Here is a 12,386-nt window from a genome sequence, read left to right as displayed (position 1 = left end):
CCTCTCACCCCACATTCTTGATGAAGAGCTTATGGTCAAAATGTCAACTTTCCTGCTCCTCAGATGTTGCCTGATCTGCTGTGCCTTTTCAGCACCACACTTTTTGACTGACTAAGAAAGATGAGTTGTCTATGAAATCCAGCATGAGAATTATTAATTATTGTTATAGGATATAATTATGTTTATCCTAAATTGTTTATTAGACACACAAGGCACACGTCCGGCTCAAAGCCTCACTAAGAAAACCAGCACAAAGATTAAAAAAAGCTCATTTCTAAACATTATTAAAAAGTATTAAAGCCTCATTAATAGTCATTTTGACTCAAGATTTATATACTTACCAGTTTGAACAATCAAAACACTAATTCAGTCATTACATTTTAAATGTACAGTTTTGATGATCAAATGTTAGCAAATATTAAATCAAAGCACTTCAGTGCAGCTAATAATATTTGTATTATCTGGTTTTCCTACTTACCAGCAGTCATTCCTACAAGTGCACTTTGTGCTGTAAGATTTTAAAAGAGACCAAGTTATTAACACAGAAATTAATGGTTTAAAAGATTTTGTGTTTTCTTTCACTATGCCCATTCACTTTTGAAGGTCTAACTACACATCACCAATTGTTACACGTAAATTCAAAAAAACTATTTTGAAAAAAAAAACAACAGAGCCTCTCCATCCTCTTTCACTGTTTTCTGAGCATCAAAAATGAAGTAACTGTAGCATTGGGGATATTGTACATCAGCATTGTTGTGTTGATTTCATAATACAAAGTTACTACTCTCATACAAGATTGGTAAATGGTGTAGGTTCATTTTACTTGAAAATCTGAAATAGGTTCACTCAACACTCAATATTTATAGAAGTACTTGACTTCACAAAGATACAACTGCAGACCTTTACACATATCCTGATCTGATTCATAAACATATTCAGTCCTTAAAGTGATGTTGTAACAAGTGATGTCACAACAAATGATGATTTCTGCTGAATGTAACTTTACTCAACTGAGGATCTCAGCTGATCAAAAGTTAAAACCCCACTTAGAGAAATTTTGCATATCACCATAGAAACTGATTTCATAGATTCATAACTTCATCACATAATGCTAATGGAAATCTGTGAGTAAAGAAATACTTCACTTCCTGCCTTTTGCTTTTCTTGTGCTTAGCCCTTCGCTTCTAGGTCTTTTGTGCTTGCATTCTTACAGCTCACTTTCTTATTCCTTAAACTCCAGTCTCTCTTTCAAGTTCCTCGTCACTCACGTTTTCCTCTCTTCTCTTAAAATGTATTTACTTCATGTATCTCTGTCTTATCTGGCTGTGCATCCTATTAATGTCTATCTGTTTTGCACATGATCACACAAAGTTTACTGTGCAAGTGAGAATGTATGTGATGGTTCAAAAGTGGAAAAGATATTGGGGTCATACAGCAAGACTCCATGGTCAACCCACCTAACCTGCACATCCCTGGACACTACAGGGCAATCTAGCACGGCCAATCCACCTAACTTGCATATCTTTGGACTATGGAAGGAAATCAGAGCACTCGACGGAAACCCACACAGACATGGAGAGAATGTGCAAACTCCACAAAGAGAATCATCCCAGGCAGAAATAAAACCCAGGTCCCTGGAGCTGTAAGGCAGCTAACCACGAAATCAAAAGATCATTTGTCATTTCACAGTTCAAAATCCTCATGAAAGACTGAATCAAAACACTGAACAATTGTTTAAATCTCATTACACTAATTCAAACTCAAAAGTTGAAGATGCTAAAATCCTGGAGAACTTGATGTGGAGTAACATTACATGACAATCCAATGAAAGTGGCTCAATTATTTGACACATATAAGCAAGTCAGTTAATTTTAGGGTAAAAATAAAAGGCAACAACACTTACATTCACAGGATGGAACATCACCATCCCATCCCTCAGCTGTACATTGCCGATAATCTCGACCCAAAAGCTTGTATCTAGAAAACAGACGCAAACCACTTGAATCAATAACCTGAATTTTATTTTGAGAAGTTGTAAAGTTGGCACAGCAGATAGGAAATTAAAAGTCCACAGAGGAAAAATCTATTTACTGATCAACAAACACACACGCAAAGTGCATTTGTAATCAAATAGAATTTCACTATTGCTAAGTACGATGTAGATCACCTGTATGTAAAATAAAATTTACAGGAGGAACATGATGCACCAGCTTACCTTGGGACTAATTAAAATATAGCTGAAGCAGTTGGAGGAAGACTGCTTATAAAGTCATCCAGTGTTGATCTCAGCATATAGGCCTCGGCATTAGAATCATATTTAACATTTCTATCTGCCTATAGATATTCCAAACCCATGCAGGTATGTTGATAAAGACTTTTTATAAAAAACAAATTGCCAGCTCAGCATTGAATTGGAAGCCTGACTCATGTTCACATGGAAATCACTTAACAGAGATGCTAAATATCAAAAATATAACTCCCTGAAAATGTCTTCTGAACAAACATTAGATTAGCAGTCTTTCAGTAAAATTAGTTCTTAGTTAATGTAGTAAATACTCACCCAGCATTACAATAAAAGGTAACTTTATTTTCAACTGTGACATTTGGTTCCACATAATATCCATTCAGAATATTGCCAGGGTTACCACAGTTAATTGCTACACATAAAATAAGATGGAAAAGGTAGAAATGTCACAAAACTCAAAATCTTCACCATTTCTTTCATTGCAATTTGCAAGGTATTTAACATGAAAGATACAATGCAATTATATAATTGGTTAGTTTGGCAAATTAACTTTGGAATCTAATTTTTATTTTTTTTTCAAAATCATTAATACGATGCTGCCTTTTACTCTGTGGCAGTTAAAAATTGCCCAGTAGAAAGGCAATAATTACACAAAACCAACTCTGCTGGGCAGGGCATGTCATTCTTGTATGAGACTCTTGAAGCAACTGCTTGACTTGGAACTCATTCACGACAGGAATCTGAGGATGATAACAGAAATTCAGAACTTTAAAAAATTTAATCACTTGTAGGATGTGGGTGTCGCAAACTGCCAGGGTGTATTGCTTGTTCCTTGTTCCTTGTTCCTTGTTGTCTTTGAGCAAGTGATGGTGAACTGCCTTCTTGAATTGCTGCAATGCAGGTGCTTTAGCTGATTCCACAATGCCATTAAGGAGCGAGTTCTAGGATTTTGACCCAGTGATACTGTAGGAAGGGCAATATATTCCCAAGTCAAGTTGGTGAGTGACTTGGAAAGGAATATGCAGGTGGTATTGTTCTCCATCCTTCTAGATGCAAGTGCTCCTGGATTTAGAAGGTGCTGTCTAAAGATCTTTGATGAATTTCTACAGTGCATTTTGTAGATAATATGCACCACTGCAACTGAACATCAGTGGTGAGGAACTGGTAAACATTAAACATAGAAAGACTCCATCAGGAACATTGAAAGGTGAGGTTGAGGCCTCTGAGAAATTTCACAACTCCCGTATAACTCATTTATCTAATCATTCCAACACCACCTGCTCCAAATGTGGCAGAGTTTGAAAATCACACATTGGACTTAATACCAATCTCAAAACCCACCGAACCAGAATGGAAGCAAGTCACACTTAATCCTTAGGGACTGAGAAGAAAAAGGTAGAACACCAAAGTGAAGGAATAACTTCAGGTACCAGTGTCATCTCAAAGACCACTTACTTTTTGTTCCACAGCATTTACTCAGCAACATTACCGTAAAAGTCTGCCTTTATGTTTTTGTCTCCCCTCTAAAATTATTACTTTCACTTCAGTTTGATCAGTACAATATGCTTCAATATCACAACTAATTCAGTTAAATGTAAATACAGAACTACTTGGAGCATAAAATGGGTGTGGGAAGGGAAAAGAAGACAGTATATGCCAGGTTTAATTACAGACCATTGATATTGGCTGCTCTTTTCCTTTACCTGTCACTTCCACTTCCTAGATTTCCAATGGCCAAAATTACATGCTTGTCAGTTACACTAATGTTAGTACCTGCTAAATGATGCATTCCACTTTAATATCTAGCTAGGAATATATATTCTATGCTTCAACATTAATATGTGTGGAAAGCAGATAATTCAATTTTCAAACAAACAATTGATTTAATGAAATATCATTTCTCAAATCACACTTTAGTTTTCTTTAGTATGCAATGCTGAATAAAATCATTACTCATTATTTCTTCCTATTCCAAGATGAATGAACTCCAAGGTGGATGAATATTATAAGGAAGAAACCTGAAATTGAACCAAAGTTCCAGCACTGTATTGAGAATGGCTCTATCATTTAGCTGGGAAGATATATTTGTCACTTTCCTAAAGAGAGAAATAGAACTTACGTTCACAGGATGGAACCTCACCATCCCAACCCTCAGGTGTACACTTCCGATAATCACGACCCAGCATTGCATATCTAGGAACAGAAAATCACCAGTTATCTGTCAACTTCTGGATAATTGATGAAATATTAGAGTGCTGACCAGGTATGAATTATAAAGGTCCAAAGAGGAAATGTTTATTAAATACAAATTCTTTCCAAAAATCAAAATCAAGCAGTTAATTAAAAAGCAAACATTTCCTGAAAATACACCCAATCCATCAAATGTTTGCCAAGCCACTTTACTTTTATAGTCCTTTGCAAAATTATGATGTCAAATAATGAAATAATCAGGCTTACTCTGTGATAACATGAAGAAATGAGTTCAGAAATGAAGAACAACAGATAGATGCACATCTAAATTCTCTTCATCACAACATTAAAATAATATAGTCCGTCAATAATTTGTACGCTGAATACTCACCCAAAGTCACAGTAAAATGTAACGTTATTTCCAACTGTTTTATTTGGTGCATTATAATACCCATGTAGAATCTCACCCGGGTTACCACAGGTTATTGCTGCACAAAAGAAAAAAAAGAGAAGAGATACAATTGTTTCATACCTCCAAAATTGCCAACATTTTATTGGTATTTAGCATAAAAATGAATAGCTGCAACAAAACCAGCTCAAAATGCCAAGTTACTCTAATTTCGGAAAGTAATTTTCAAAATTAAAATACAATTGGAGGACATTCTCTCAGTCTGCAATGTCTCAAAACAACAGGGATCTTTGTATGTACTGATCAACATTAGCCTTACTTAATAAATGGTGACAGACAATGTTACATGGAGTAGCAGATGGAGAGGTGTGTTCATAAACATTAGTCACTGAAATTTAGTGCAAAGTTACACAAGATAGTCAACATTGTTAATTTAATAGCCACCATCATTTCAAGAACACTAGATAATAAAAGGGAGGAAATATTTTCAAAGCTTCTGCTCCAAATCAAAGATTATTTACTTCCACTTCCATCATGTTATCTGTTTTGTCTAATCACCACCACCACTAAAACTTATACCATTTTTGTTTGTTGCCCCATTAAAATCTATAATTTTGACTCGAATGTCAATTATTGCAACTCTCCCAATGGTAGAAGTAATTCAATTAATTCAGTTAACTAAAGTCATAGTAAGATATTAAACAGGAATAGATCAAAAAGAGCTAATAAAATGTAGAGCTGGAAGAGTACAGTGGGTCAGACAGCATCAGAGGACCAAGAAAGTCGACAATTTCATCGCCAGGACCTTTCATCAGGACCCTCCAACCTGTCTGACCTGCTGTGCTCTTCTAGCTCCACATTTTATTGACTCTGGTTTCCAGCCTCTGCAGTCCTTACTGTCTCGGAGAAAAAGAGAAGGGATTAGCAGCATCAATTACACTTGCCTTTAACTTCTAGTCACTTCACCTGAATCACCCAAGGTCCAATGATCACTTTCTATCAGCTAAACTCTGCTAACATTAAGGGCTTCTTACACACCATTGCACACCAAAACTCAACTCCTTGCTCTAACAGTACCACTTGTACGATGTAAAACTGTGAAATCTTCTAGAAGGCACTGGAATTACTTGATGGCTATTTCTCATTGCACACAATGTGTACTTTAATATGCAATGTAGATTAGAGCATTGAATAGACGTTTCCTCCCATTCTAGGAAATCTGAATTCCAAACTACAGGATGTAAAACTACTGCAGAGAAGAAAGGTTGGGTATCAACCAACATTACACAATAATTCACTGGAAGCAGGTCAGTCTTTTTGCACTTACCAGTAAATCAGTACTTTACAAAGCAATTAAATGTAACTTACATTCACAGGATGAGACATCACCATCCCAACCCTCAGCTGTACATTGCCGATAACCTCTACCCACTATCTTGTATCTAGAAAAAGAGAAGCAAACCACTTGCATTAGTAAACTGAAGGTCAATTGGGAAATGTTCGTTCACTGACCACATTAGAAATCCAAATCCAAAGAGAAAAGGATCGATCAAAATATATATACATTTAAAAAAACAGAATTAGATTGTAGATTAATGAAAGAATCAAATAGTCACGTTTTTACTAAAATAAAAAGAGCTGGTTACATTCCATAAAAAAACTAGTGTGCAGGAAGAATATTGATGCATCTACCTCACTTTGGAGCTGAGTTATATTATAATTCAATCAATTGAAGAATTAGCAGACTCTGATGTCCTGTGTTGATCTCAACTTCCATGTCTAGGGATCATTAACATGTCCAGCATTTCCAACTGTGCATTAATATTCCAATGTAAGCTCTAGCATCACTGACTTTAATCAGTACAGTGGTTCCTTTTAAAACTCTCAATTCAATGCTAAAATACTAAAAATCACAACTCATATGCTCAACCATCATCACAAATGTCATGCACAAAAGGTGGCACATAACATTAAAATAACATGATTTCATCAAAATGTTTTCAGTAATTTATTGACTGAATACTCACCCAAAGTCACAATAAAAATGCACTTTATTTCCAACTGTCTCATTTGGTGTCTTATAATGTCCATTCAGAAACTCCCCAGGGTTACCACAGATTATTGCTGCACAGGAAATATAATGTGAAAAGCTAGAAACAAGACTCCAAACAACAGAATTTTAATTACAATACTTTACATAAACATGCATATCACAATAAAATTGACAACAAGATCAAGTTATCTCAAATTTGGAATTCAGGCTTTGATATACTAACACACAGAAAGATTTTTTCTCAATCCTTAATACCTCATGATGACAAACCGTTGTCTGTCTGCAACAGCACTATGAGTGGACACACATCAATCATCAGCAGCAATTCAACTTCATGTTAGGTATCCAACTTCATAAGCCAGTGACATTGTTCAGCAATGTCATTATGACTGATGGCTATTGCCATTTAGGATCCAGGACCCAGCAAAAGGATCTTCACTGAATCCTAGGACACCGCTGGTGAGAGTTGAGATTGTGATGTGGAATGTTTAGGAGCAGTCACTAAAGAATTGTGTGCAGTGAGTCACAACACATGATATTAAGATGGCTTTCAGTGTCCCCTCCCCCTAATGCCGGGTCCCAATATCATGCATTGAGTGACTGACAATAGGGAATGCCATGATAAGGCTGCAATATTTGCTGGCAAGAAGTCCCACTGAGTCCCTGAGGCACAACTGACCTCTGATGAACTCAGGGATAATTGCTATCAAGTGGTTCAACTTCCAATCTGTAATCCTCTGTTTTAACCCCAATGCACCGCAACAGACAGCACTCCCCATGCCAGACTGATGAAACCCTTCAACTTCACTATTGACAATCACTGGAACTATCTGATGGCATTCACCCCTTACCCAGCTGATTGTACTCCCTGCCTTATCTGAACACAGCCAACAATAATCTAAAGACTCAACTGATAGCCCCAGGCTATCCTCAAATCCAGCTGACAATAACTCCCAGTTTGGCAAATACCAATGCCACTGACATGCTCAATGCAGCCACTTATCTTCTTAGTTGCTCTGCTAACCACAGGCTTCATCACTGCCACAATTGCTGCAGATTAGGAATGAAACCATCAACAGGAAAGTTGGGTGAGAAGCAACCTGTGGTTGGAGAAGCACTAGAGATAAGAGTTCAGACTGGAGGAGCAGTTCCCCACAAAGTCTATCCCCCACTTTGCTCTGATTGGTCATCTCTGCAATACAATTTTCCTGGGTGTTTTAGGAGCTGTCAGATCAGTTTTGGCCATCATTCTCATGTTGTTTGAGCACTGTACAGCATTCAGTCACTAGTCCAGGGCATGGAATATTTCATAGAGATGGATGGTTTTGGATCACTCTGAAAGCATGTGTCCTGGAGATTTGGGTAATTTATATCAACCTTGCCTACAGCTTGCATCCTCTACTCCCCATTTTTGTTGCATGGGGTGGTGGTAGAATGAGGGCAAGTTGTACTTCACAGTTTGCAACGGCAGAAACACAAAGTATTATTGCCTCAAATTTTAATTAACAAGTAATTTTTATTATACAGATTTCCAAAACATGACAAAATAGAGGAAAAGAACTAATACTGAAAGTTAGCCAGAGTTCCTGTGGGAGGTCAAGTATTTATTTGGATAGTTCAGAGTACCCTTTTGGGATTGATAAGAATAGACATGAAAGTATGTATAAAGTGGATAAGATAAAGTCATAGTATCATCATGTTATTTAGGCTCCTTGCTCTTTCAATTTTAGTGAATTAACATAATATAATTAATAAAAATTGCAATTTCAGTAAATCTAACATTCCAAAGTCCCGGTGGCAGCCTCAAAATTATTTCAGGAAATAACGGGTCTAACAGTCACTTTGCACTCTCAGATCTGGAAGTGGAAAATTGCCCATTTATGGAAGTTTCTCCTAAATTCTGTTGTTGAATCAGAAAATATCCAGACTCTGCACACCAGATACGGGCGCAGTAATTCAACCCCACCCTCTGTATGATTTAAACATGGAAAATTAGCATTGATTGTGTAATTTCCTATACCTTTAATTTCCATGAGCCAAATTACTAATTCTAAAATACAAATAAAATGAGCTTCTCCTAATCTTTCTATTACCCACTGAAACTCAGCTCTTTGCCTCGTAACATGACCCTTGGGTAGAAAAGCAAAAAGTTATTTTTATCTCCCATTCAAAACAGAATTCCAAGCCAGAGGATGCCAAATTAGTGTATGGAAAAAATTTGAACATGAGCCATGATGACTCACTGTAAGTGACTCAATCATTTTTATCAGACGTACAAGCCAGTCACTTTACAAAATACAGAAACATTTACTTACGTTCACAGGATGGAATCTCACCATCCCACCCATCAGCCATACATTGTCGGTAATGTCTGCCAATAATTTTGTATCTAAAAAAGAATGGTAAGCCAACTGTTATCAGACAGGAAAATTAACTAGAAAAATGGGTCACTAGGCAGAATATGTAAGAATTTTGAGGTTCATGAAGGAAAAATGTACTAAACCCTCAAGAAAGAAAAATGAATCAAATATAGCTGTAGGGTAGCAGAACACTAAAATAGGAATCAAATGCTGTTGCATTTATATTTAAACATGAAAGTACAGGTTAGACCCCATAAAACTACAGTGCACAGATGAAACATAGGCATATAAAACTCACTGTCATGCTGACTTCTAATACAAGTTAATCATTTTGTAGAAACAGCAGCTGGTGACATCTGGTTTGTCTCTCTGCTCATGGATTTTTCAACCAATGACACATTTAACAGTTCTATTTTTGCATTAATGCTCCTATTCCAACACAAACATTCCCCAACTTGATCAGTACTAAGTGTTTTGCTTAATCTTCTGGTTAGGATTGAAGCCTCACTCAGAGTTAATGTGAAGAGCTTCTATAAGAAATATATTGAATATGTGGTCATCCAACATTGTCTAAATAACAACTTCAAAATAATAGAGGCCATTACTAAATTATTTAGTGATTTAGATACTGAATACTCACCCGACTTCACAATAAAATGTAACATTACTTCCAACTGTCCATTTTGATGCTTTGTAATATCCATTCAGAATTGAACCAGGGTTTCCACAGTTTATTGCTATACAGAAAATAAGAGGCATAAGTACCAGAAAAATTGAAAGTCCCCACCAGTCTTTTCATTGCTATTCACAAGTTTTCAATATGAAGACGAAACATATCACTACATAATTGTTCCGATTATTAGCTCACAATAAAGTTGGAATTGTTTTTCCAATTTTATGGTATTTTAAACACAGGACAGTCCTAAACCTACAATCACACAACGGCACACTATTTTGACCAGCAACAACCTTCAGCAGCAATCCAAGAACATAATGGACTGATTTTATTCTATCAGCAGAATCCTCAAATCAATTGGTAAACCCTACAGTGTGAAGCCTGCACCATTTCCATGGAGAAGGCCAATGTGTTTTAAGTGTCTTTGTCCAACCTTCTCTGTGATCAAAGCCTGAGGTGAGGAATACTTCTCTCTCTGCAACTTGTGGAACCATCAAAAGGTTACAATTTTCCATTGCTAGCAATTCTATCAGGAACACTGCCTGCTGCTATTAACCTTACAAAACAAGGAAACATAACTTACGTTCACAAGCTGGAACATCACCATCCCATCCCTTAGCTGTACATTGTCGATAATCTCTACCCACCAATTTGTACCTAGGAGAAGCAAAGCAAACCACCTGTATCAATGACCCAAACAGCAATTGTGAAAACAATATAGTTTGCTGACCAGGTAAGAATTTGAGTTCTAAAGAGGAAAATTATATTCACCTATCAACAAATTGCTCATTAAAATAAAGTGAAACAAGATTGACAGCAAAAAATGAAGTTGGAATCATATTATTGGTAAAATTAAATTCTGGTCTGACTCCATAAAAGTACAGTACACAGAAGGAGCATTGGTGTGTACAACTCCTGTTGGCAACAAATCACAATATGATTTATACATTTTTAAGAATCAGCAGGTGCAGCCATCCAGTGGTGATCTAGGTATATGGTTCTAGGTGTAATACATTTAGCAATTTAATCTTTCCATTAATGTTCCAAAATCAGACCAAAAGATCCTCAGCCTTCATCACTCTGAAATTTTAAAGAGTAGAAGCCTCATTTGTGTTTACATGGGGATTTGTTATTAGAAATGTAAACATTGAAATATAGCCGTCTGAAAATTGCTTTGCCATTAACATTAAACTAGTAGTTTTTTTTAGCAAAATTATACAATAAATTTATATTCTGAAAACTCACCCAACATCACAATAAAAAATCACTTTATTTCCAATTGTGTTGTTTGGTGCCTCATAATACCCATTCGGAATCTTGCCAGGGTTACCACAGTTTATTGCTGCATGTAAAAACAAAATGGGACAAGCTATAATTATCAAAAATCTTTAATAAATCTTTTGTTGCACTTGACAATTATAGCATGAAGATAAGAATCTACTACACAACTCTGCAGAATAACAAGTTTCATTAACTTTGGAATCCAATTCTCAAACTTCTTCAATGTGGTTAATGGAACATATTTGCTTAATGCAAGAGTGTTTGAACTTGTTTAGTACTGGTAACCACACAAAATCAACTCTACTGGATAGGACATTTCATTCTTACGCGTGATACTAGGTTCTTGAAGCAACTGCCCTACTTAGAACTCATTTGCAGCAGGAGACTAATTTGCCTAAAGGTTGACAACACTGCATCCCCGAAGAGGTCAAAAATATCTACTGACTCTTCTTGGAAGTCCTGGCTTGTGGCCAAACAAATTGGAAGAAGGGTAATTTTAGAAAACATGGATGCAGATAGAATTTATCAGGAACACACAAAGGTGATGTTGAGGTTTCTGAAGACATCCCCCAAAACCTCATTACCCTCCCAACAGCATCTGCTCTTAAATATAGCAGAGTATGCATAGAGCTTATTGGACTTAATAGCCATCTCAGAATCCATTGACTCAGAGTGAAGCAAGTCATATTTGATCACCAGGGATAGTCAGAGAAGAATGAATTAAAATACAGAAGTGAGAGAATCACTTAATGATCTCTGTTTCTCCTGAGCACCAAAACCATTGGTATGTTTCTCCATATTTTTGTCACCTCTTTAAAAACCATTGCTTTCATTCAAATTAGATCCGCAACTACGTACTGCACTAACACAATGAATTCAGTCGAATGAAGATACTGATCTAATTGGAGCACATAATGGGAATGGAAAAGAAAGGGAATGGAGTAAATGCTGGTTTAATTATAGACCATTAATATTTTCTGCACATTTTTTACCTGTCACTTTCACTTGCTCGGTTTCCCACTGCAAAACCGGCAAACACTATCACATAGAACAAGATCTTAGCACCTACTAAACTGCCCATCCTAACTTAAAACTCAGTTCCATGTTTCAATACCAACATTTGCAGAAAGGCAGACAATTAAATTCTCTAACTAAGAACTTATTTGATGAAA

General features: G+C 36.3%; 1 protein-coding gene across 10 annotated transcripts in view; it reads right to left on the bottom strand.

The window, feature by feature from the left end:
* LOC122563171 (sushi, von Willebrand factor type A, EGF and pentraxin domain-containing protein 1-like) overlaps positions 1–12,386 on the bottom strand; it is a 123,658-nt gene that overhangs the window by 7,773 nt on the left and 103,499 nt on the right. For 8 of the 10 annotated variants that reach the window (XM_043716665.1, XM_043716672.1, XM_043716669.1 and 5 more), the window contains 11 exons: positions 11,179–11,275; positions 10,517–10,590; positions 9,898–9,994; positions 9,213–9,286; positions 6,872–6,968; positions 6,213–6,286; positions 4,827–4,923; positions 4,365–4,438; positions 2,561–2,657; positions 1,904–1,977; positions 479–508 (listed from right to left, as the gene is read on the bottom strand). In XM_043716665.1, the coding sequence (XP_043572600.1) occupies positions 479–508; positions 1,904–1,977; positions 2,561–2,657; positions 4,365–4,438; positions 4,827–4,923; positions 6,213–6,286; positions 6,872–6,968; positions 9,213–9,286; positions 9,898–9,994; positions 10,517–10,590; positions 11,179–11,275 (885 nt within the window). Of the gene's footprint in view, positions 1–478; positions 509–1,903; positions 1,978–2,560; positions 2,658–3,030; positions 4,439–4,826; positions 4,924–6,212; positions 6,287–6,871; positions 6,969–9,212; positions 9,287–9,897; positions 9,995–10,516; positions 10,591–11,178; positions 11,276–12,386 lie in introns of those variants that run through there. The other 2 variants (XR_006315504.1, XM_043716673.1) reach the window with 2 other exon arrangements.

The sequence above is a fragment of the Chiloscyllium plagiosum genome, chromosome 26, assembly GCF_004010195.1.
Source record: "Chiloscyllium plagiosum isolate BGI_BamShark_2017 chromosome 26, ASM401019v2, whole genome shotgun sequence".
NCBI classification, from domain to species: domain Eukaryota; kingdom Metazoa; phylum Chordata; class Chondrichthyes; order Orectolobiformes; family Hemiscylliidae; genus Chiloscyllium; species Chiloscyllium plagiosum.
The sequence above is the reverse complement of the archived record's forward strand: the minus strand, read 5'-3'. Positions and strand labels throughout refer to the sequence as shown.